Below are 27,096 nucleotides of genomic sequence, written 5' to 3' on the forward strand. Positions count from 1 at the left end.
AGTGGCGGTCTGTAATTTGATTGGAGAGAATGTTCGCAAACTATGCGCACACTAACACGTAGCAGAAAATGACCAATAAGTGAAAATTAAGCTCCATCAAACCAGTGACACCACGTATACAAAGTGGCAATCTATAATTTCATGTGCTTGGTGAAACGAACCAAGAACACATTAACACATTGCAACAACGTAACAAGACTTGACTTTCAAGTACAACCATGCTTCACGCAATGAGCTAAACACAAGCTCCTCGACCAAAAGAATTGGTCTGGCCAACAACACATCAGCAGTAGAAAACTACAGGTCTTGAAATAGTGAAAAGATTAGATAGTGTCGCACATGAATACTTAATCAAAATTAAAATGTTCTAAAACAAACAGGCTAGGCTTTGTATTTACAGACAGTTACAAAAACCAGAACGCCCCATAAATGTCAAAATTAGATTACACAAGGGGTGATCAAACCCAATAAAAAGTGAAAAGAGCACATGGCCTCATATCAACTCCATTTCGGCCCAGCACCAAACTCAGGCCTCACGGAAAACATGTTCCCCGGCGATAAGCCACTGAAGTGGCATGGAGGTATGACGACCCCATTTGCTTGAATCATCCCATGAGGTGACCCCTGAAACCCGTAAAACACCTGGCCGGCCGGCCATGGAGAGAGCATTGGTTGGCCTGGCATTGCACCTGCCGTTTGTGGTGGCATGGACTGTGATGGCATTAGCAAAGGCATTGGTGCTAGGTGTGGTGGAGGCAGCTGAGGTTGCTGCTGCTGTTGATACCCTTGCATCAACTGCTGTGCATTCGCTTGCTGCCCACAATCTGCTTGGGGGCACCATTCAGGGATGTCGTCATCATCATTCCAAGGTTGAAGCTCAACTATAGGCTGTGAATTTCTGGAGTTGGGTGTCGTGTGGTAGTTACTGCTAATGCTACCCCCTGGACCATACTTGTGTACCAGTTCTCTCATTTGTGCAGCAGGTGGAGTTATCCCCAACGGCTGAGGGGGAGCCCCCCTAGCAACAGCAGGAGCCATAGCAGAACATGCCAGAACTTGAGACCCCCTAGAAAAGTCAAATTCCGGCAAGTCATCCACATCTCGGCTGGCCACCACTGCTGGGCCAAAGCCAGGCGGTATATCATCAATGTCATCAGCAGCATCAGCAGGTGCACAAGAGACAGCAACACAATAAGGAATCACATTTTGAAAATTGGTGGGGAGGTGCAAGCTGGAAGTTTCTTTATCCTGCCTCCTAGAAGAGGAATGCTTCTTTGAACTTAGTCTGTGGTGATTGTGTGAGGTTGATTTTGGTGATATGATTGTTACATGACTCTTTCTCCATACAACAATGCCAATCAAGCCTTCAACAGCATCCTTCAGTGGATCCAGGTACTCGTTTGGTACATGCATTCTCAGCATTTCTATCATCTTCGAATGTGGTGGACACAAGTAGAGCTCCACGCCTGGTGCTGGTTCTGCAAAACCAACCCTTTCATCTTCAAAGTACGAGTCCGATGCCTGTGCAAGTGATGAATTCAGGAAACAAAACTTTGGCCGGGAAAGAGTAAGAAAAAATGAATGAAAAAAACAATCACCTCTCGTAGTTTCAGCAAGCCATTTTCTGACGATCCTTCTTTCCAGCAGAACAATGCAACCTGACAAAAACGTGTATTTTAGCAGTAGCAAATACAAAGAATGAAAAATATCTAATTGTAAAAAGGTAATTCGGTTAATGTTTTGAAGCCATAGACCAGCAAGGAGAAATGCAGCAAGAACCACCCACAGCTCACATTTATGGGGAACACATGCAACTACAGTTTATCCAAACTTTCTAAATGGAGCTCAGTTCCTACATATTTTTAGTGCTTATGTCCAACATTATTTTCACTGCAATCTTAATTTCATGCATTAAATCAGCTTGAATAGAACAGCATGAATTCAAATCAATGACTAGAAGTATCAATGGGGTCGAACCAAAACAAATGTTTCTTTAGTTGGAAATTGTAACCAAATCATGTTTTAGAGACCTAACAGTTGACCAGGGGTCGCTCATCCATGTAAAACCTAGATGTCACTAATGAATGACTATGTATATTAAGGTATGGAAGCATCAGTATGAAGCTAACCAGTAGTCCACCATGCTCATATATCAGTATTAGGGAGTTTGTCACAAATAGCAAAAATCCATCAATGACAAAGCAGTAGGCACACCAATTCTCTAACTATGCAAGCTTTAATTGGAAAAAAACAAATATAAGCATCAGAACCCTTTCCAGATTCTTCCGTAATGATACATTCAATTGAGACGTTTCTAGAGCCATAGAAACAGCATACTTAGCTTTATACAAGGTCTCGTAGGTGTAAAAAAGACATGGCAGGAAGCTATTTAGTCAAAAGCGCTATGTGGTGCCTAGTCGGTAGACCCCTAACAAGACTAGTCAGTACCCCAGTTAGAATATAAAAAAGTATACAAAATATACATAAAAATGTGTTTTATTTTTTTACTAATAAAATGTTTTCATCACAAAAGTACAAAATTATACATGCTTTCACAAAATATATTAATATACATAACCAAAATATACATATATATAATATAATTGTATACACACACGGATATATATATATATATATATATATATATATATATATATTCAATTATTCATAACATATTCAGTATAATCTGTCACCTGGGTTCAGGTGCGGGTACGGAAATGTGGGTACAGGGACATGGCCATATATATATACTGAAAATATAAAGTTATAAACTGAAAATATAATTATAAAATGTAAAATGAATACAAATATGTATGCACAGAGGGTAAAATGGTGTGTTCAGGTGCTGACATGGGGACACACGGGTATAGAGGGCAAAATGGAGTGTCCAGGTACCATAGAGTATAATCCAGAGTTACCGGAAGCGCCTAGGCAAAAGGGGAAGCGCACTTCCCCGAAGCGCGCTTCGGAAGCGCGAAATATCGCGCTTCGGAAGCGCGAAACGTCGCGCTTCCGAAGCGTGAGGGGAAGCGTCCCCCTTTTATGGGAAACGCGCTTCCCATAAATGGGAAGCGCGCTTCCCCCACGCTTCCCCCTCGCTTCCCCCATTTTTTCATTTTTTTTTCATTTTTTTTCGCTTCCCCTCGCTTCCGGTTCGCTTCCTAGGTCGCTTCAGGTTCGCTTCCTAGGTCGTTTCCGAGACGGTTCGGAATTTTCTTCTAAGTGGTCCCACGCTTCCCCGCTTCCTAAATTTTTTAAAGTGCCTCGCTTCCCGCTCCCGCTTCCCGTATCGCTTCCCGCTCCCGCTTCCTCGACTGGTAACTCTGGTATAATCAACAAAATATGCTTTCAGCCTTTCACAAAAGGACAATACACATACATATATGAATAACATATTACATAATCCATAATACTAAGCAAAGAAACACACACAGGTGTGTGTGTGTGTGTGTATATATATATATATATAAAATCATGTTTTCATCATTTCACAGAACAAATCACACACACATTTAATTATATATATACAAAAAAACAGAATATATATAATAATAATAAATAACTAAACTGCCCTCGTGTCTAAGTGGGGGCAGCTTAGTCACCGACTAGGCACCTTAGTCGGTGCCTAGTCAGCAAAAGTGGTATCTTTTAAGTTACTCACCTAGGAATTGCAAAGCCTAGGCATTTTACTTACACCTATAGTCGGGGATTTTGACTACATATGCAGGAAGTACTGACAGGTAACGGTTGAAGTGGATAACCGAAATCAAGTATTGAAGACAAAGCCATTAACTTGTTTCAGACAAGGGTTTCATGCACTTTGTGAGTGGGAGGTCCTACCAACGACCAGCCATCATTTGCAAAATGAAAAAAGTGCCCATGTGGTGCAAGATCACACATTCAAGTATTTGATAAAATCGACTCTCAAAGATTGACTCTTTCAAAAGAGCACTCAAGTAATCACCCTTCTTTGAACTGTTTTTACTTTTGTGCAAAAGAGCAATTTAGAAACATTATCAAGATGATTTTCCCTTCTCAGCATATTGAAATAGCTTCAGGAAGGAGAATATGGTTCCATCTAGTTTAGCTAAAGGACAGGGTTGCTGTTGATTAAGCTTCCCGACAGTTTAACTTTGTTCCTTTACTCAAATTGAATTTGAGTAAGTTTGATGTATTCAAAAACTAGCATCCTGAACTACAATTCATTTTTTAGGTGCAAAAGATAAAAATATATTTTGGTGGTGAAGATTTCACATAAAGTCGATCTATACATGGACTTAGCTTCAGAAAAACTCAAGTAGGTAACATTGAAGTGTCTAAAGAGATTCAAGGCATGGAACCTTCGATGCCAATGATAACCATGAACATGTCTCACGCAAGATCTTTCCCACTAGCATCTCCGAAAGAAAAAAGTGGAATAACGGGTATCAAACTATTTTCAGTATAGCCAACACAAGAAGAAAGAATATGAGAAGCTGAGAACGGGGTTTCTTCCCGATTCATGTTTCCCAATGTGGGAATATTGTGAGAGGCTGTTAAGATTAGCCCTCTTAATATATATATATATATATATATATATATATATATATATATATATATATATATATATATATATATATATACACACACACACTATGTCATAGGGACTCTCCAACTAGGTGCCGCACCCGCGTCGCACCCCCACCCGATGCGGTCAACCTGACCCTGGGTGCAGTCAACGCACCCAAGGTCATTTATGTCCAACTTTTGTACTATATATATAATTTTTTATATTTTTGCCGCACTCACACCCATGTGACATATATATATACATCAAGGGCATTATGGTCATTTTACATTGTCATAGTGTTAGTCCATTAGGGGCTGGCTGTGTATTTTTATTCTTTTTATTTTTTTTGTTTTATGTAAATGATGTGATGTGATTGGGCAGCTTCAACTAGCTTCGCTATTGACTCAGGTAAACCATCACCAGCAGGATCGAATTCCTTTTTCTCCTCTTTCGGGCTTAGCATGGAGGACTCGATCCGCCGCTTCCCATCCTCGTGCAACCGGCTCATTTCCTCCAGTACTTCGAATCCGAGCTCCCCGAAAAAAAGACCCCACTTCGTAGACTGTCGTGGGCCTCCGGTCATACACCACTTTGAATGTTGCCCGCCCGGTTTTACTTTTTTTTTTAGTCAACTCAGCCGCTGGTAGGATCTCCAACCATTGTTCTGGGCGCCCACCAAGCATCTCAAACAAAGTCACCCAACCGGTTGACTACCTCTATTTGTCTGTCAGAGTGATAGGCACTGCTTCTCCTAAGCCCAGTACCCAACGCATTCCTCGCAGAATAGCGTGTAGGGTTGATACGAATGAATGAATGACCTCGGAGCACGCCTACTCGCTTCACACTCACTTTGAGCCGCTCCCAATGATCACAAGCCAATAGCTAGTTGGGTTGTTCCCTATGCCTCTTATTATTATAAATAGGGCTTCAAGCCCATGTATATTCCAATGCCTTTAGAGCATTCCATTCAATACAAGAACATTTGGTTTGACCCTTGTGTGGGTAGTGTGGCTTGATCAAGTGTTCTTGGTTGGTTGTGTTCTTGTAAGTTCATAAATGACATTTATTTACTATTGTGTTATTTTATTACATGGTATCAGAGCTTTAATGCCCTTGAGTTATTAATTCAGAAAAGCCAAGAGGATCGTAAGATTGGTGAAGCATAGGTTTGTGGGATTGTTGCATCGAAAAGTGTACTATCAAAGAGCTCCTCAACAAATCTTTGGCCATCTTCCTTTCTCTCTCTTTCTCTGCATTATTGTAAAACATGGAGAATGAAAGAGAAGTGATTGTCGCCATTCACGTGTCACTCAATGATACTAACTATGTGATGTGAGCATCCATAGTGAAACAAAAAAATATGGAAAAAGGGTCTACCAGGTTTGGTTGATGGTACCAAAAGAGAGCTCAAACTTATGCTTACCAAGATTGAAAATGAGAATAAAGTGGCTCTTCAAGGAAAAGAGATGTCTAAAGTCATCACCGAATCTGAGAAAAAATGGAAAGAGTGGAGGATGGATCATTCCAACATAATTGAATGAATCATTAATAGTGTTGACATCAACAAGTGCTCTATCTTAGCAAAATTTGACTTCGCTAGTGATGCATAGAAGTATCTTAAAGATATGTATAGTCTCAAGGATATTGCTCACATATGCAATGTGCAAAATAAAGTGAGAACTATAACCCAAGGAGAGATGAGCATTAGGAAATATCTATGTCACAGGGATTCGGCTAGCAGGGTGCCGCACCCGCATCGACGCGACTCGGCGCGGGTGCGGGTGCGGCACCGGGTGCGGTCAACCCGATCCTGGGTGCGTTGACCGCACCCAAGATCATTTAGGTCCTTTTTTTATTTTTTATTTTTTAAAATTTTCCCTATGAAATGGGTTGTGACAGCAGCTGTCTGTCAGGGCTGACAGCTGTTGTCTGTCAGGGCTGCGAATTTTGTTTTTAAAAAAAATCTGCTGACAGCAGCTGTCTGTCAGCTGCTGACAGCAGCTGTCAACAGAAAAACCTGGAGAGAAACAGCGATTTTTTTTTAAAAAAAAAGTCTGCTGACAGCAGCTGTCAGCAGAAAAACCTGGGGGGAAACAACAACCCCCTTTATATATATATATATATATATATATATATATATATATATATATATATATATATATATATATATATATATATTACATTTTTGCCCCTGCCGCACCCCCGCACCCGGGTTTTTTGGAAGTGCCGAATCCCCGCACCCGCACCCGCACCCATGTGACATAGGGAAATATTATAATGTCATTTTTTTCTTTGGGATGAATTGGCTCTTATAGAGCCAAAATGGCATTGCCCCCAAGATGTAGAACTCTGTGAAAAACAAATTAGAACGGAGCATTTCTATCAATTTGTTAATAGGCTTAGACTCGAATTTGAAAGGACGAAGTCAGCAGCTTTCTTCACAGAGGTGTACCTACCATAGTTGAAACTCTTGAAGAGTTAACTATGGAGGAAAACAGGTTGAAAAAACTATCCACTTCAAACAATGAAGAATTCGTGCTTACTATGTCAAAGCCTGAAAATAACACTAGGAGTTATAAACCTCCTCACTTTATAAAAAATAATGAGAATGGAAGAAATTTCAATGACTATGGAAGAACTCAAACTGATAAAAGAAGTGATCACGAAAAAAAGAAAGGTGGCAAAATTATATGTTACCATTGCTATGAACCGGGACACATCAAGCCTTTTTGCCCCAAAAAAAGAAAAGAAGATCAAAGAGATGATAAAAGGGTGGCTTTGGTGGGACCATCATTTTAAAGAAATGGTATAGACAACTCCATATACATCGGCTCAGTATTTTTTGCGCAACTCATGGAAGCACTACAACCAATGTTCAAAAATCAAGCTTCTTCTTTCTTAGGGGCAGTCGTGTCTACAAGTGGTGACCCTGGTGAGACTTCTAGGATCCTTGACTTCAGTGCTTCTTTCCATATGACTCAAAATGAGTCTTTATTATCTAAATGTCATACTAACCCAAATAATTCTTATGTTTCAACTGTCGAAGGAACTTCCTTAAAAATTAAAAGTTTTGGGGTTTTTCAAAAACAATAACTTTCTTTATACCAAATATTAGAGTAGTACCAAAATTGAAATTAAACATCTTATCAATTTTTCAAATTGTGGATCATGGATGTAAAATTTTGTTTTCATCTAATGATTGTTTAATACAGGATCTCCAGTCTGGGAAGCCGATTGAGCAAGGCCATAGAAGAGGAGAGCTCTATGTTATGGACAATCTTGAGTTATCAAAACATACCTTTTGTAATTTTGTGAAAAAAAAAGATATAGAAAATTGATATAAAAGACTAGGACATCCTAGTATGTCCAAATTACATTTGTTTTCATTTCTTATCAGCTATAAAGAAAGAGATTTTGTTTATGAAGATTGCATCCTTGGTGAAATAAAATCTTTACCCTTTGGGCCTAGATATTTTATATCTAAAAATTCATTTGAGTTGGTACATTCGGATGTATGGGGATCGATGCTGATTGTATCCAAAGGAATATCTTATCATGTTGTGTTTGTGGATGATTATAGTAGACACTCTTGGATATATTCTCTCAATAACAAATCCAAAGTATTTGATTATTTTAAAAAGTTTTATTGTTATACAAAGACTCAATTTAGAACTAATATTAAAATCTTTAGAACCAGTTCCAGAGAAGAATTTGTATCAAAAGAGCTCAAAAATTATCTTGACTTACATAGGATTATTCATCAAAAATCTTGTCCTTATACTCCTCAATAAAATGGACTAGCCAAAAAGGAAGCATAGACATATTCTTGAGACCACTAGAAAACTTTTTATATCAAGAAATGTTTGAAAAATGTTGGGCCGAAGTCGCTCTTAAAGCGAGTTTATTTGATAAATAGAATGCCTTCAAAAAACATTTCTCCTATTGAAAAGTTATTTAAAACATCTCCCGATTATAAAAGATTGAGTCTTTGATAGTAAATGTTTTGTCCTTTATCAACAAAAATGACAAACTTTCTCCAAAAGCAATTCCTTGTGTTTTTCTAGGCTATGCTGACAATAAAAAAGGATATAGATGTTATGACACTAAAAAGAAAAAATTATATGTTTCAAGAAATGTTACATTTATTGAAAACAAAAATGGGTTCGGTAAAGAGAAAATCAAATAGCATTGTGATTATTCATTTCTTTTTGACCTTGTAAATAAACATGAAAGATGTGATAACATTCATGATGTGCATGAGAGTGACAACGAGGACACTCATGATGCACAAGGGAATGTGAATGAGGGTCTTGATGGTATAGACCTATTTCATAATGAAATTCAAACCTATACTCTACGTACCGAAGACCATCTACCATGTGCTTTAGAAAGATATTCTCAAAATCAAGATACAGATTCTACTAGTATTAAAAAAATCATGAGAATTTCAAAGGCTCTTAATAGATTTATATCTTATGATTCTTTTGAACCTAAGTATATATATTCTCTAATGGTTATACACTCGTATTTACAAACATCTTACCATGATGCAAAAAATCATCAAGAATAGATTAAAGCGATGAATGATGAATTAGAAGTTTTAGAAAAGGCAAAAACTTGAGAAATTCAAACATTACCTAAAGGAAAAAAAACTATAGGATGTAAATCAGTCTATAAGATAAAAATTAAAAGTGATGGTGTCACGAAATATGCGGAAAAACAAAGAGTGTGATAAGCACTTACAATACCCACTAATGAACAAACAAAAGAGGTAACACCCAAACTCACAAGAGACAACACAACATAAAAATATAAATGTCTCTTATTGAAAAAGAGAGAGAGCTCTCAAGAGTGAAAAATACAATAGGGGTTCACCCCTATATATACACAAAAGGAGAGGAGGGATGGCCTTATGGCCTTAAAAGAAGAGCCACCTAGGGGCTCCCCATGGAGTCGTTAGGAGCCCCCAACGGTCACAAATGTGATCGTTGGGGGGGCCATCGACTCCAAGGTGGGGCCCCTTTTATGTGACCAAAAACAAAAAAGAAAAAGAAAAAAATAAAGTGCAAAAAGAATTACAAAAATAAATGAAAATAACAAGTACCCCTATCGGGTACTTGTGAAATGACTAAAATACCCCTATTGAGTATTTTAGACAATATATATATATATATATATAAACATATATATATATATATGAATTACATGTATTTTAACACCCGCCCTCAAGCTTTACGGGGATATAACCGAAAGCTTGTTAAGAAGAAACAAAAGACGAGGAGTAGCAAGGGCCTTAGTGAAGAAGTCCGCCAACTGGTACTTGGATGTGACATAAGGCAGTGTTATAGTTCCTCTTAGGTATTCATCATGTACGTAATGGCAGTCTATCTCAATATGCTTAGTACGCTAATGGAATGTGTGATTGCTTGCAATATAAATTGCGTTTTTGTTGTCACAACACATCTTCGAAGGAGTAGAGATGACAATGCCCATATCACTGAGGAGACTTCTTAGCCATACAAGTTCCATGGTTGTAGTGGCCATAGCACGATATTCCGCTTCCGTTGAGGACAAGGATACTTTGTGTTGCTTCTTGCTTCTTGACGAGGAGGAAAGAAAAACTCCCTTAGTTATGGTGTTTTTGATATATCTGACGATCCTTAAGACAGCACTCATGTGCATGGTTGTAGGTGCATGTTGAAACTGACTGACAGAGTGAACGGCATGAGCTATGTCTGGCCGAGTGATGGATAAGTAGGTTAGAGACCCAACAAGTTGTCAGTAGGGAGTAGGACCCTCGAGAGGTGTTCCATCTTCCAACCTTAACTTTACATTAATGACTTCAGGGGTTTTTATCTTCTTATCGTCGGAGATACCAGATTTGGAACAAATGTCAGCAGCAAGTTTCATCTGAGAGAGAATGTGCCCTCGTGGAGAGTACGCCACTTCAATTCCTAAAAAATATCTTAAGAAACCAAGGTCAGACATGTCAAAATTTTCTTTTAAAACTTTCTTAATATCATTAATTCATTGTTCATCACTTCCGGTGATGATCATATCATCAACATAAAGTAGTAAAATAACTACTGAAGACCCTGCACTTTTCACAAACAAAGCAGTGTCAGTATAACATGAACGAAAATTCAAACTTATCATTACATTACTAAATCTATCATGCCAAGCCTTTGGGGCTTGTTTCAAACCATATAATGTCTTTTTAAGTTTGAGAATTTTATTTTTACCAATACATACTCCTGGTGGAGGATCCATGTAAACTTCTTCATTTAATTCACCATTTAGGAATGCATTCTTAACATCTAGTTGATAGATAGGCCATTTTTTGACTGACGCAACGGCAATAAGAGTCCTAACACTGGTCATCCTAGCTCCAGGTGCAAAAGTTTCTTCATAATCTATACTGTATTCATGAGCATATCATTTTGCTACTAATCGGGTTTTATAGCGTTCTAATGAACCATCACTTTTAGTTTTAATTTTGAAGACCCATCTACATCCAATTGATCTCTTTCCAATGGGTAATGAAGTTATTTCCCAAGTTTTTTGCCTTTTCAAGGGCACTAAGCTCTAAGTTCATGGCTTCAACCCTTTGGGGAATGTTTTTGGCTTCGTTATAATGTGAAGGTTCATGAAATGAGTGTAACGCAATTAGACACGCTCTATACCTTGGAGTTAAGAGACTCATAGGAAACAAACCTATTAGGAGGATTGGAGATTCGGCTGGATCTCCTTAAAGAAGTTTCTTCTATGTTGGACCCTTGAGAGTATTTTTCTAAGGCGCTCATTTGAGCTTGTTGACCACGCCTAAGATTGGTTTGGATTGGTCTATCACTTTCATCTTCAACATTGTCAAGAGGAATATCCTCAAGGTCATTCAATGACTCATTAGAGATTTCCTCTTCTTAAGGAGTCTCCTCTTCTTGGGAGAGAAGATCAAATAAGAAAGCATATTAACTTTCGTCAATATCTTTAGTTTTCATAAAACCATTTTCATTTTCCAAAAAGGTTACATCTTTGGATACATAGAGTTTGTTATTTTTCAAGTCAAAACATCTAAAACCCTTATGATTTTCTCCATATCATAAGAAAAAACATTCAATATCTTTAGGAGATAATTTGTCTCTTTTATGTGTAAGGACAAAACATTTACACCCAAAAATTCTTAATCTATTGAAATCGGGTGTTCTTTCAAATAGTTTTTCATATGGAGATGTATTTTGTAAGGATGAAGATATCATTCTATTTATCAAGTTGAGGTTAAGGCGGCTTCGGCCCAAAAATTCTTTGGAATTTCTTTGGAAATAAGGAGTGTCCTAGTGGTTTTCATGATGTGTCTATGCTTTCTTTCGGCTAAACCATTTTGTTGAGGAGTCGTAGGACACGATCTTTGATGACAAATTTCATTTATTTCTAAATATTTTTGAAATTCATTTGATAGATATTCTCCACCTTAATCGGTTCTAAGAGTAGAGATATTACTTGAAAATTGATTTTTGACTATCATATGAAATTTCTTGAAGAAGTCAAAGACTTCGGATTTTAAATTGAGAAAGTAGATCCACACATATCTAGTGTAGTCATCAATGAAAGTAACCTAATAAGAGTATCCTCCTTTAGACATGACCGGGGAAGGACCCCAAACGTCCGAATGGACTAACTCAAAAGGTCTTTTGGACACAAAGGTTCGATTTGAAAAAGGGGTGGATTTCATTTTGCCAAAAATACAACTCTTGCAAACAAAATGTTTCTCATTACAAAATTTCTTTCCAAATGGAAAGGAGTACATTTTTGAGAAACTTGGATGTCCAAGTCTTTGATGCCAAATTTCAATATTTTTATCTTGGACATAGTTATAAAAAGAGTTAGTGGGAAGTTTCAAGTTGCTCATGTAATAGAGATCTCCCCTCCTATGGCCTTGCCCAATCTACTTCTCGGACCGGAGATCCTGTATAGAGCAATTCGTAGTTGAGAAGGAGATTTCACATCCATGATCACATATTTGAGCAACAGAGAGGAGATTTAAATTAAGTTGAGGTACCACTCTCACGTTTGGCACAAAGAAATCTTTAGAAAAATTTAAGGTTCCAAAACTTTTTACTTGTAAAGATGTATCATCGGCAGTTGAAACATAGGAGTTTTTAGAGTTATTACACAAATCGGAAAGCTCATTTTCAAGAGGGGTCATATGAAAGGAAGCTCCAGAATCAAGGATCCAACAAGACATACCTGGAGGAGAGGAAGAAGCTATGGCGGCACCCGAGGTTGATGGAATCTTGAGTAGAGTTTGTAGTGCTTTCGATAGTTGAGCAAGAGAAAAAGACTCCTTCCCTTTGATAGTTTCCTCCTTCTTTTGAGTAGCTTCTTCAACGGAGACAACCTTGTTTTTAGGTGCTTTATTCAACTTAGGACAATTAGGTCTTATGTGACCCGGTTCTTGGCAATGATGGCAAATGGCTTTTCTATAGTTGCCATTATAATTATTGTGCCTTCCAAAGTGTGGAGGCTTATAGGCTTTTACATGGTTGTGGGGTTTAGATACAGCCAAAACATCATCTCCTCCTTTAATCATGCCAAGACGAGTTTCTTGGCATATTTCGGCTATGTCATCTTCCAAGAGAAGAGGCTTAGATCTATGAAGAAGGAAAGATTTAACTTGTTCATATTCGGGCCTAAGCCTATGTAGAAATTGGAAAAAGTGTTCTTTTTCCATTTGTTTCTTCTTAGTTCCACATCCACACTAGAAACCCACTTTGGTTCTAGTAACAATAGTTCATCCCATAAGGGTCCAAGAGTGCTATAGTAATCTCTTACACTCATTTCTCCTTGCTTGATAGTCTGGATTTTTTCTTTGAGAAAGAATTGACGAGCAAGGTCTTTTTGAGTAAACATACCTTTCAAGAAGAACCATGCTTCATTAGTCATCCGAAACTTAGCAATGTTGGTGCAAATCTTGAGCTCCACATTGTTCATGAACCAAGCAAGAATCTTCGCATGCTTACTTTTCCAATCTTCCACTTTAGATTGGTGATCTTCAATGGTCTTTATGCATGCATTTCCTTCAAGAGCTTTTTCTTGATCACCATCCATCTTAGTGAGTTGAAGTTGTGGTTCCGAAATGGTGCCCATAACGTAACCCCAAAGTTTTTTTCCTTTGAGGTTGTTCTCCATGGCGGCGGCCCACATCATGTAGTTGGAGCCATTAAGATTGAAGGAGAGATCATTTTTTTGTTCCCCTTCCAATTAATAACTCACAAGAGGAAAAACGAAGAGAGATACAAAAAACAATAATATATAACTACTCAACTAGCTATATTAAGAAGAAGAGCATACACAAGGCTCTGATACCATGTCACGAAATATGCGGAAAAACAAAGAGTGTGATAAGCACTTACAATACCCACTAATGAACAAACAAAAGAGGTAACACCCAAACTCACAAGAGACAACACAACATAAAAATATAAATGTCTCTTATTGAAAAAGAGAGAGAGCTCTCAAGAGTGAAAAATACAAGGGTTCACCCCTATATATACACAAAAGAAGGAGAGGAGGGATGGCCTTATGGCCTTAAAAGAAGAGCCACCTAGGGGCTCCCCATGGAGTCGTTGGGAGCCCCCAACGGTCTCAAATGTGACCATTGGGGGCCCCATCGACTCGAAGGTGGGGCCCCTTTTATGTGAGCAAAAAACAAAAAATAAAAAGAAAAAAATAAAGTGCAAAAAGAATTACAAAAATAAATGAAAATAACAAAAGAAAAAAATAAAGTGCAAAAAGAATTACAAAAATAAATGAAAATAACAAGTACCCCTATCGGGTACTTGTGAAATGACTAAAATACCCTTATTGGGTATTTTAGACAATATATATATATATAAACATATATATATATTAATTACATGTATTTTAACAGATGGGACATATAAAGATATAAAGCTAGATTAGTAGCCAAAGGATACAGTAAAAAATATGAGATAAACTACGATGAGACATTTGCTCCAGTTGCTCAAATGACCAATGTTAGAACTCTTATTTCTATAGCATTAATTAAAAAATGGCAAATCTTTCAAATAGATATAAAAAAAAAATTTTGAATCGCAATCTTAATGACAAAGTTTACATGGATCCTCCACCAGGTTTAAGTTTAGCACATGAAAAAAAAAATTGGTTACTAAAAGCATTGTATGGTTTAAAGCAACCCCCCAAAGCTTGATATGATCAGTTCAAGTGTGATGACACAACTTCACTTTAAATCTTGTTATACTGGCACTACATTGTAGTAATATTATTTCTTTATGTTGAGGATATGATTATCGCAGGAGGTGACAAGCAAGGAGTTAATCATATCAAAGATGTGCCCAAAGATAACTTTAATATGACAGATCTTGATTTTTTATGATATTTTCTTGGAATAGAAGTGGCTTACTCACCTCGTGGTTATTTTTTGTCGCAAACTAAGTATGCAACAAAGATAGATAAAAAATGAGTTGATACTCCATTGGTTATAAATGCAAAAATGAATACCGATGATGAAAAATCTCTAAAGGATCTAACTCCATATAGATAAATTATTGGAGCTTTGTCGTATCTCTCTATTACTCGTCCTGATATTTCTCATGATATTCATTTTGTTAGTCAATTTCAGCATGCTCTCACTACAGTACATATGAGTGTTATAATGAGAATTATTAAATATATTAAAAATTATATTAATTATGGGTTATTTCTTTCATCATTTTTCTCATTAGAAGTTATTGCATATTCTGATTCTGACTGAGGGGATGTGAATGATAGATGCTCAACCACTGATTCCTGAGTTTTTGTAGGTGATTCTTTAATTTCATGGTGATGCAAGAAGCAGCAGGTGTCCCTCTCTTCCACTGAAGCAGAATACCATGTCATGGCAGCAACTATGTCTGAGTTAGTATGGTTGAGATAGTTCTTAGAGGATTTGGGAGTTCACTTTGCAGAACCCTTAAGATTATGTTATGACAACAAGAGTGCACTATATATTGCAAGCAATTATACATTCCATGAAATGACCAAACACATTGAAATGGATTGTCACTAAGTTCGTGAAGAATTTTTGAAGAAGACCATTTCACTAAAGTGTTAAAATATACATACTGTAAAGCGAAATACCCATCAAGGGTATTTCGGTCCTTTTACTCCATAGGCGTCAGCCCACTTGATTTCCTTTTTTTTACTTTTGTCTTTTGCACTTCAGCCCACTTTTTCTTTTTTTACTTTTGTCTTTTGCACTTTATTTCTTTAGCCCACTTTTTTTTTTCTTACTTTTGTCTTTTTGCACTATTTTTTTTGTCCTTTTCACCTTTGCTTTTGTATTTGTGTGATTGGGACAACTCCACATAGTTGTTGAAGCTGCCCCAACGGTCAAAAATGTGACTGTTGGGTGCAGCCCCAATAGCCATATGGGGCTGCCCCCATGTGCCTCTCTTGTATTATAAATATGCCCTCTTAGGCATTGTATAGTGCATCTCTCTTTTGAGTATCCTAATGCAATAACATTTGTTAGACCCTTGTGTGAGTGGTTTCTTTGGTTTCTTTGGTTTCTTTGGTTTCTTTGATTCAATCAAGTAAAAGTGAGTTCTTGCATGTGTATCGGATTCAATCCACTTCATTACATGGTACGAGAGCTTTGGTGATCCAAAGGCATTTTTCTTAAAGAAAGATCGTGTTGATTTCAAGAGGAGGATCGTGGGCTTAGTGAATACAACAAAACAAGGATTATTTCATAGGGAAGCGTGCCGTTTCTCAAATAAGTCTTGTATCCCTTTCTTTCTCTCTTCTTCCCTTTCTCTTCACATTGTAAAGAAATTGAGAATGAGAGAGAAGTTATAATCTCTATTCCCGTATGCCTAAATGATACAAACTATGTGACGTGGGCATCCATAGTAAAACACAAGATATGGGAAAAGGGATTATGGGGCTTGGTGGATGGTACCAAAAAAGAGCCCAATCTCATTCTTACGAAAATTGAGAATGGGAAGGAGGTTGCTCTTCGAGGTGAGAAAATGGGTAAAATTGTTTCCGATTATGAGAAAAAATGGAAAGAGTGGAGAATGGGTCATTCCAAAATTATTGGATGGCTCATTAATAGTGTAGATATTCACAAATGTTCTAGCTTAGCAAAATTTGATTTTGCTAGCGATGCTTGGAAATATCTTAAAGACATGGATAGTCTTAAAGATACTGCCCACATATGCAATGTCCAAAATAAAGTAAGAATCGTGACTCAAGGAGAGATGAATATTAGAGAATATTACAATGCTCTCTCTCTCTGCTATGGGATGAATTGGCTCTTCTTGAGCCAAAATGGCATTGTCCTCCAGATGTAGAACTTCAGGAGAATCAAATTAAAACGGAGCATTTTTACCAATTTGTGAATGGGCTTAGGCCAGAATGACGGAACTAAATCAACTCTCCTTCATAGAGGAGGTGTGTTATCCATAGTCGAAACTCTTGAAGAATTGACTATGGAAGAGAATAGATTGAAGAAACCATCCGCTTCAAACGATAAAGAAGTCGTATTTGCTACATCCAAGCCCGGTAATCATACTAGGACTTACAACGCCTCCTCACTTTGTGAAGATTGAGAATGGGAGAAATCCCAACAACTATGAAAGAAGCGATAAAAGAGGAGATCATGAGTACAAAAAAGGTGGCAAAATCATATGCTATCATTGCTATGAACCGGGACACATCAAGCATTTTTGTCCCAAAAGAAAGAAAGAAGATCACTGTGATGATAAGAGGGTTGCTTCGGTGGAAAGAAATGGTGTAGACAACTCCAAATGCATTGGCTCACTATCTTTAGCTCAATTAACGGAGGCGCTACAACTAATTTTCAAAGGTCAAGCTTCTTCCTTCTCTGGGGCGGTCGTATCCACAAGTGGTGACCCTGGTAAGGGTTCTTAGATCTTAGATTCTGGTGCCTCGTTTCATATGACTCCAAATGAGTCAATATTATCTGAATGTCATTCTAACCCAAATAATTCTTATGTTTCAACCGCCGATGGAACATCTTTAAAAATCAAAAGTTTTGAAACTTTTCAAAAACAACCAAACTTCCGCATACCAAGTATTAGAGTTGTGCAAAAACTAAATTTAAACCTTTTATCAGTTTCACAAATTACGAATTATGGTTGCAAAGTTTTATTTTTTTCTAATGATTATTTAATACATGATCTCCAGTCCGGGAAGCTGACTGGGAAAGGCCATAGAAGAGGAGATCTCTATGTAATGGACAGTCTTGAGTTATCAAAACAATCTTTTTGTAATTTTGTGGAAAAGAAAGATATAGAAAATTGGCACAAAAGACTAGGACATCCTAGTGTGACCAAATTACATTTGTTTCCATTTCTTGTTAGTTATAAATAAAAGAATTTGGTTTGTGAACATTGCATTCTTGGCAAAATGAAATCTTTGCCATTTGAACAAAGACATTTTATACCAAAAAATTCTTTTGAATTAGTACATTCGGATGTGTGAGGACCAGCTCCTGTTATATCCAAAGGTGGGGTATCATACTATGTTATGTTTGTAGATGACTATAGTATACATTCTTGGATCTTTTTTCTTAAGCAAAAATCAGAAGTATTTGAATGCTTTAAAAAAATTTATTTTTACGTAAAGACTCAATTCAAAACCAACATTCAAATTTTTAGGTCTGATTCCGAGGAGAATTTGTATCAAAAGAATTCAAAAAATTTCTTGACATACATGGGATTATTCATCAAAAATCTTGCCCATACACTCCTCAACAAAATGGTCTAACTGAAAGAAAGCATAGACATATTATTGAAATCACTAGAACACTTCATATATCAAGAAATGTTCTAAAAATGTTTTGGGTCGAAGCCACTCTTACGGCAGTTTATTTAATCTCCCCCGATTATAAAAGGTTGAGAGTCCTTACCCATATAAATGACAAACTTTCCCCAAAAGCAATTCATTGTATCTTTCTAGGCTATGCTGAAAATAAAAAGGGATATAGATGCTATGACATGGAAAGAAACAAGTTATATGTTTAACGAAATGTTACATTTCTGAAAAATGAAGACGGTTTTAGCAAAGAAAAAATCCAAGAGAACTATGATTATTCATTTCTTTTTTTATCTTATCAATGGCCATGATAGGTGTGAAAACATTCATAATGAGCATGAGAGTAAAATGAAGACACTCATGATGTAAGTAAAAATGTAGACAATGGTCTTGAAGATATTGACCCCTTTCATACTACTATACAAACATACACTCGGCGGACCGAATATCACCCACCATGTGTTCTACAAAGATACTCACAAAATCAAGATACAGACTCTGCTAGTATTAGAAAATCAATAAGAATTTCCAAGGCCCTAAGTAGATTTGTATCATATGATTCCTTTAAACCAAGATACCGAGCATGTTTAATGGCTATACATTCATATACGGAACCATCATCCTATTATGAAGCCAAAAATCATCAGGAATGGATTAAAGCGATTGAATGATGAATTAGAAGCTTTAGAAAATGCAAAAACTTGGACGAAAAACTATAGGATGTAGATGGGTTTAAAAAATTAAAACTAAATGGGATGGGACATTGAAAAAATATAAAGTTCGATTAGTAACTAAGGGGCATAGTCAAGAATATGGAATTGACTATGATAAGACCTTTGCCCCAGTTGCTCGAATGACGACTGTCAGAACCCTTATATCTATAGCATCAATTCAAAAATGGTTTATCTTTCAAATGAAAAATGCATTTTTGAATGGTAATTTAGATAAAGAGGTCTACCTGGATCCTCCACCAGGTTTGAATTTAGCATATGGAAAAACTCTTAGGTTACGGAAAGTCTTGTATGGATTAAAGCAAACTCCCAAAGCTTGGTATGATATATTTAGTAATCTAATGACTCAACTTCATTTTAAATCTTGTTTTACTGACACTGCATTATTTGTTAAGTCTTTCAATGCAGGGATGGTTATACTGCTACTCTACGTGGATGATATGATAATTACAGGAGGTGATAAGCAGGGAGTAAATCATATCAAAGATGTGTTTAAAGACAACTTTGATATGACAAATCCTGTTTTTTAAGATATTTTCTTGGTATTGAAGTGGCTTGCTCACCTCATGGTTATTTTTTGTCACAAACTAAGTATGCAACAGAGATTACAGAGAGATCGGGACTCTCAGATGAGAAGCGGGTTGACACTCCAGAGGTCATAAATGCAAAAATGAAGAATGATGATGGAGAACCTCTGCAAGATCCAACCTCATACAGACAAATGATTGGAGCTTTGTCTTATATTTTTATTACATGTCCTGATATTTCTCATGCTATTCATTCTGTCAGTCAATTTCAGCATGCTCCCACTACAGTACATATGAGTGTTGTAATGAGAATTATTAGATATATTAAGAATTCTATAAGTCAATGACTGTTTTTGTCATCCTCTTCCTCATTAGAAGTCATTGCGTACTCAGACTGTTACTGGAGATGGGATGTGAATGATAGACGTTCAACAACTGGTTTGTGTGTTTTTGTAGGTGACTCTTTAATCTCATGGTGATGCAAGAAGCAACAGAAGGTGTCTCTCTCCTCTACTGAAGCTGAGTATCGCATAATGGCAACGACCACGTCAGAGTTAGTATGGCTTCGACAATTACTGGAGGATTTGGGAATTCACATCAAAGAACCCTTCAAATTATGATGTGATAACAAGAGCGTTGTGTATATTGCAAGAAATCATACGTTCCATGAGAGGACAAAACACATCCAAATGGATTGTCACTATGTCCGTGAAGAATTTTTGCGGAAGAGTATCACGTTACCTTATGTTCCATCAAAATATCAACTAGCGGATTTCTTCACCAAAGCGCTTCCATCACCCAGATTTCACTTCCTACTTGGCAAACTCTCGATTGTTCCACCATGAGTTTGAGGGGGGGGGGGTGTTAAAATATACATATACTATAAACCGAAATACTCATCAGGGGTATTTGAGTCCTTTTACTCCATAAGCATCAGCCCACTTTATTTCCTTTTTTTACTTTTATCTTTTGCACTTCACTTTTTCTTTTTTTACTTTTGTCTTTTTGCAGTTTTTTTTTGTCCTTTTCACCTTTGCTTTTGTATTTGTGTGATTGGGACAACTCTATGTAGTTGTTGGAGCTGCCCCAACGGTCAAAAATGTGACCATTGGGTGCAGCCCCAACAGCCATATGGGGTTGCCCCCATATGCCTCTCTTGTTTTATAAATATGCCCTCTTAGGCATTGTACAGTGCATCTCTCTTTTGAGTATCCTTATGCAAATAACATTTGTTAGACCCATGTGTGAGTGGTTTCTTCGATTCAATCAAGTATTCTACTTTATTTAAAGTGAGTTCTTGCATGTGTATCGGATTCAATCCACTTCATTACATAAAGCGCTCACATCAACTAAGTTTCACTTCCTACTTGGCAAACTCTCGATTGTTACACCGTGAGTTTGAGAGAGGGTGTTAATATTAGCCCTCTAATATATATATATATATATATATATATATATATATATATATATATATATATATATATATATATATATATATATATATAAACCGGAATACCCATTAAGGGCATTCCTATCAATTTACATTGTAATAGTTGTCAGACCATTAGGGGCTGACTGTGTATTTTTGTTCTTTTTATTTTTTTTGTTTTATGTAAATGATGTGATGTGATTGGGCAGCTCCAACTAGTTGTTGGAGCCACTCCCAACGGTGTGATAGTTGGCCCAACAGCTAGTCGGGATGCTCCCTATGCCTCTTATGTATTATAAATAGTGCTTCAAGCCCATGTATATTCCAATGCCTTTAGAGCATTTCATTCAATACAAAACATTTGTTTTGACCCTTGTGTGGGTAGCGTGGCTTGATGAAGTATTCTTCTTGGTTGGTTGTGTTCTTGTAAGTCCATAAGTGACATTTATATACTTTTGTGTTATTTCACTACTGAGGCATCTATATATACATATATGAACCGGTTACAAGATAAAACCAACTGCAAAAATAACCCCAAGCTAATAACACAACAATTATACAAAGAAATAATTCTGCCCAAACCTGGATTTCATTTGGATCCAATCTAGACCCGAAACCAAGGTCACTTCTGAATAGCCTCTCTCAAGTTGTACATAGTAATCACCATGGCCAGCTTAGACTTCAAATGCCAAAACCTTAACCTGGTTAAACCTTTAGTAAACAAATTAGCCAACTAATCATTTGTTTGAATAAACCTTGCCTCTAGCTCTTCATCTTCTATTTTGCTTCTAATAAATGTTGATCAATTTCTATATGGTTGGTCCTACCGCAATGCACAGAATTCAAAAAAAATGATGATCTAGGAACTTTCTCATTTTGATTACATAGCAAGCATCTTATCCATACTAACTTTGAAGAGGCTGCAGCCATGGCAAGATACACGGCCTCCATACTCGAGTATGCTATAACCTTTTGTTTACAGATGAACCAAGAAACCAAATTTTCACCCACTAAAGCACAACTTAAAACCAAGTTTTCACCCACGAAAGCACAACAGCTTAAAATTGACCTTCTTTCCTCTGGATCACCTGCCAAGTTTGCATCTGAAAAGAGCAGCACTGTAAGAATACTTTCTCCCTACATTTTTTTCTTATAATGGAGCCCATCACCAAGAGTCCTATCATTTTTAGAAGATCAAGAGTATATTTATATTGGGTTAAAACAAGACCATCCTTGCTTCTATCAACTTAAACACCAAGAAAATATTTCAACTTATTGATTTCCTTGATATGACTTACAAAACTATCTATAATAATGATATCATCCATGTAAATAAGCAACATTGTCAATGTTTACCTTTATGGATGATCAAAAAATGATCTAGTGAAGATTTATAGAATCCATGCTTTTGAATTTCTAAAGAAAATTACTCAAACCATCAGGTTTACAGATGATCAACTTGGACTATTAATATTCCCCTTTAAATAGTGCTCCTAAATATAACCTTTCGCTACCAAACGAGTTTTATACCTTTTATCAGAACCACCAACTTTATATTTAAGTTTATAAAACCATTTTTATTCAACTATATTCTTATCAAGAGGCCGTTTTACAATATCCCAAGTTTGACATTCATGTAGCACTTTCATCTCATGCATCGCTACCACCCATCTTCTATTCTAAGTCGCTTGAACATAAGACCCAAGTTCGATTTGTTTCTCAATTTGCATTAGAATTATTTGATGATCCTGACTAAAAATTTTATAACTGACACACCTTTCAATGGGATGACAAACTCTTCTTCACCTTCTCGGAACTGACTGGTCAACCTTTGTATCAGCTTGATGATTTATAAAATTGAGCATCGACATTCTACTGCACATCTTCATTCTTTGACTGCTCTTTATTTCTTCTAGAATATATATAAACTATTAAAATATGTTGTATAGATATGTATATATACATATATACATATATATATGCATATTAAGGGCTTTTTGGTCATTTCACATCATGTAATAGGGACAGACTAGTAGGGGTTGTATGGACTTTTTAGGGTCTTTATTTTCTGTATTTTTTATTTTTTGACTAGTTGGATTGCCTCCCTTTTTCTCTCCTATTTGGCTGTATAAATAGAACTCTCCCTTGTCCGAATACATGTTTTTTCTAAGCATGGTTGTGGTTCAATACACTTTATATTTTTACAGTGTTTTCTTTGTGACTTGTGTTCGGTGATTATCTCCATTTTTGAGATTGTGATTGGCCCATTGGTGGCCCTATTGTAATTGTGCTCTCTTGTAGCCCTTAGTGGCATTCTATTGTATTTGTAATGTATTATTTCATGGTATCAGAGCCTAGGGCTCTTGTGTTTTGAAAGACACCTTGATCTCACTCTCCTTGTGGTGCTGATCATCTTCAAGTTTTCGTCCTCTCTGTGATTGTCATCATAGGCGAAAGAAAATTTTCCTATGTCATCTCCTACAAGCATAATGAAAGCAACTACTTTATGTAGGTGGTCCATGGAAAACCACATCAAAAAAAAAATTTGAGGTTTTGTTAGTGAAACCACTACCGAACCCCAACTAAAGCTAACAAGGAAATAAGATCAAATTAAATTTGTTTCCGAAGAAGAAAAAGAGAAGGTTCTACAAGAATATCAAGAAATAGTGAAGGATTGGGAGGCTAACAATGTTCAAATACTCTCACGATTCATGAATACCATGGAGTTCAAGATCGCTACCAATATAATCAAATTCAAGAAAGAATGTGATGCATGGGTGTTCTTAAAGAACATGTTCATTCAAAAGGCATGGCTCATTTATATTATCTCCAAGATAAAATACATACGGAGATAAAAGTGTAAGGGATTTGTATGGTCACTTATCTCTCATATGGTACGAATTGGTTATGCTAGAGCCTAAGTGGGTATTGAAAGTATATGTAATATAATGTAGTATAAACATGTACAAAGTAACCTTATAAAGAAGGGGTATACTAGTCTTTTTACCTTTTTCTTTTAATGTACTCTAAAGAGGGTCGACTCTTTTTATGTGTAAGTGAGACCTCTCTATTAAAATGTTACTTGAATAGAACAACTTGTGTTCTCTCCTCTCTTGTGCCTTCTCTAACCCTAGCATCTCAATCTCTTCTTTCTTCATATTTCTAACATGGTATCAGAGCTAGAATGCGCAGGGAAGATGAGGGTTTGAATCAGGGAGGAGAGCTCTGTACTTTTGCTTCTCCACTTGGTAGGGTTTGATTTTAGAAGTTCTACAAATCAAACCCCATTAAATTTGGACATATTTTAGATTTTTAGTGATTTTTTGAAAGATTTTCTGGATTTCTTGAAAGTTTCAATCCATATTTGAAAAAAAGTTGCATCTGGCTTAGTTTTTGGTTCTTGGAAGCCCAAATCAGGTCTATTCAGGTCATTTTTACTATTAGAGGTTGATAAAAGTGCTTGGGTCAACTGTTTTTGGGTTTTGGAGAGGATTTAAACAAAATTTGGGGCATTTTTAGCTTGTGGTAAGCTATTTTTTTACTTTTTTAGGTGTCAACTGCACCTAGTTGGTGAGATTGTGATGTTTTTGTGTGGATTCAACTTTTTTAAGTATATTCAGCATACTCTGGTGCTCATTTGCACCTTGTGTCATCTTCTTGGCCATTGAAGTGCCTCTAGTTGGATTTTTGGTAAGTTCGAGTCTTTCTATTTTTGGTAATATTCATTGTTGGTGGTATCATGGAGAAGGAAGGGATTCAAATTATCCCAATCAAGTTAAATGGGACAAACTATGCATATTGGGTTGGCTTTTTGGAAGTCGTGGTTGCTGGAAAATGATTGGGAGGCTATTTGGATGGTTCCAAATTAAAACCTAAAGCCTCTAATGAGGGCTTTGATAAGTCTATAGAGGGATGGGTCATGAACAGTGCAAAAGTCAAGGCTTGGATTCTTGGGTCCATGGAACCGAGAATTGCCATGAACATTTCAAAATTTCAAGAGGCAAAAGAAGTTTGGATATATCTCAATCAAGTCTACAAACAAGAGAACTAGGTAAGACATTATCAACTCACTCAAAAATTCTACTTTGATATCCAGAGAATCTGGGATGCTCTTGCACCGATGGAGGGGCATAAGAAATGTGAAAAGTGTACGAAATGTCTTGCACTTCATGTCAAACAGCACAGGAAGACAGGTAGAGTTACTGAGTTTCTCATGGCTCTTAAACCAAAATTTGATGGGACAAGGAGTGTCATCTTGCATCGTTATCACTTACCATCTGTGACCCAAGTCATAGATTAGATAATTACAAAAGAGATTAAAATAAAGTCTCTTGGATCATTCTCTTCTAAAGATAATGTCATGGTCGTATCCAGGCAAAATGGGTGAAAGAGGTGGTGGTAGGACGGAAGGACGAGGGGAGATGGGATTTGGTGGAAAAGTTGACCTTAGTTTTGTTCAGTGTCACTATTGCAAGGGCTTTGGTCATAAATGTCTCATTCTCAAGAAAAAGAAAGGTGGTGCATATCCAGCTTCTATTGAGAGTGATGATGTAATGCCCAAGGAGGAGCAATTAGATGGTTCTTCATCAGTTGATGGTGAAGTGATGGGCAGTGGAGCAGCTTCAGAGATTGGAGCATATTCAGCAAGTGATTCAACATCAAATCCAGCAACTTCATCTTCTTACTCAGTCAGTCGTTGGCCCTTCTTCCACTGCCACTCCAACATCTTCCTCTGGTATTGCTTTCTTAGGTATCTCTGGTCCTTCCACTAGTTGGTCAATAAACATGGTTGCTTCATGTCATATAACACCTCATGAATTTGTCTTAACTGACTGTCGGCACTGCTGGCATCTTTCGCATTGCAGATGGTTCTTCTACGTATGTCTCCAAATTAGGTTCTATTACTTATGACTCTTATCCTGGTAGTAAATTCAATTTTTCTCAAGTTTATCATGTTTCATCCCTAACTAAGAATCTTATTTTTGTAGGTCAAATTACCAAACTTAATTGTAATGTCATTTGTCAGAAAAGAAGATTAGAATTGGCCATAGAAAATGAGATATGTACTATCTAGATTAGATTGATAGGAGGGAGTAGAAGGAAGTTGGAACCGGATATGGAACTTTAGTTTTGAATGAGCTTGTTTTGTGGCACCAGAGATTAGAGCATATTTTCAGTTTTAGGTTGGAAAGTTTAGTGTCCTCAAAAAGTTTTGAAAAATACAAGCTAAACTGTGTCAAATCATGTTAAAGATTATGCCCGTTGTAGATTGGCCAAGAGTCATGCTTTGCCATTCAAGTCTAGTGATAAAGAATCAGAAAGTCCTTTTGATTTGGTATATTCAGATGTATGAGGTTCTTCTCTTGTTGTGTCAAAAGGAAGATCATCTTATCTTGTGACTTTCATAGATGATTGTACAATATTTACATGGATATACTTTATGAAGAAGAGAAGTCGTCTTTTTGAAATTTTTAGGAGCTTTCGTGCCATGGTTGAGAATCAATTTGCAGCTAAAATTAAAACTATGTGAAGTGACTCTGGTGGTGAATACATTAGCTATATGTTTGAAAATTTTCTGCAAGAAAAAGGTGTAGTTTACCAAAAGTCATGTCCTTACACTCTTGAGCAAAATGGTGTAGCTGAGAGGAAAAACAGGCATATCTTGGAAACAACAAGAGCTCTTTTGTTTGGTGGAGAGGTACCAAAAGTGTTTTGGGCAGAGCATTTATCAGATAAATCATATGCCCTCTAGAGTGCTTAAAGGCATATCCCCCTTTTAAAAATTGTATGGAAAAGTTCCAAACTATGATATGTTGAAAGTATTTTGTTGTGTAGACAAGTTATCTCTTAAAGTTGTCAAATGTTACTTTTATGGTTTTGTTGAGGGTAAAAAAGGATACAAGTGCTATGATCTGATTGGAAAGAGAGTGTTGGTATTCAGGCATGTCGTCTTTTAAGGGAATGTACTATACTTTAGTCAATATAGAGAAAAGTTTTAAA

General features: G+C 36.7%; 1 protein-coding gene across 1 annotated transcript in view; it reads right to left on the reverse strand.

Annotated features, from left to right (window-relative positions):
* Positions 1–330: 330 nt before the first annotated feature.
* Positions 331–27,096, reverse strand: part of LOC149830012 (uncharacterized) — a 62,538-nt gene continuing 35,772 nt past the window's right edge. The window contains exons 4-5 of the mRNA XM_090016249.1: positions 1,599–1,658; positions 331–1,521 (exon numbers count right to left, since the gene is read on the reverse strand). Coding sequence (XP_089872375.1) covers positions 499–1,521; positions 1,599–1,658 — 1,083 coding nt within the window. The 3' untranslated portion in view covers positions 331–498. The remainder of the gene's footprint in view (positions 1,522–1,598; positions 1,659–27,096) is intronic.

Source organism: Nuphar pumila, chromosome 8, assembly GCF_984573655.1.
Source record: "Nuphar pumila chromosome 8, dmNupPumi1.hap1.1, whole genome shotgun sequence".
Classification (NCBI taxonomy): domain Eukaryota; kingdom Viridiplantae; phylum Streptophyta; class Magnoliopsida; order Nymphaeales; family Nymphaeaceae; genus Nuphar; species Nuphar pumila.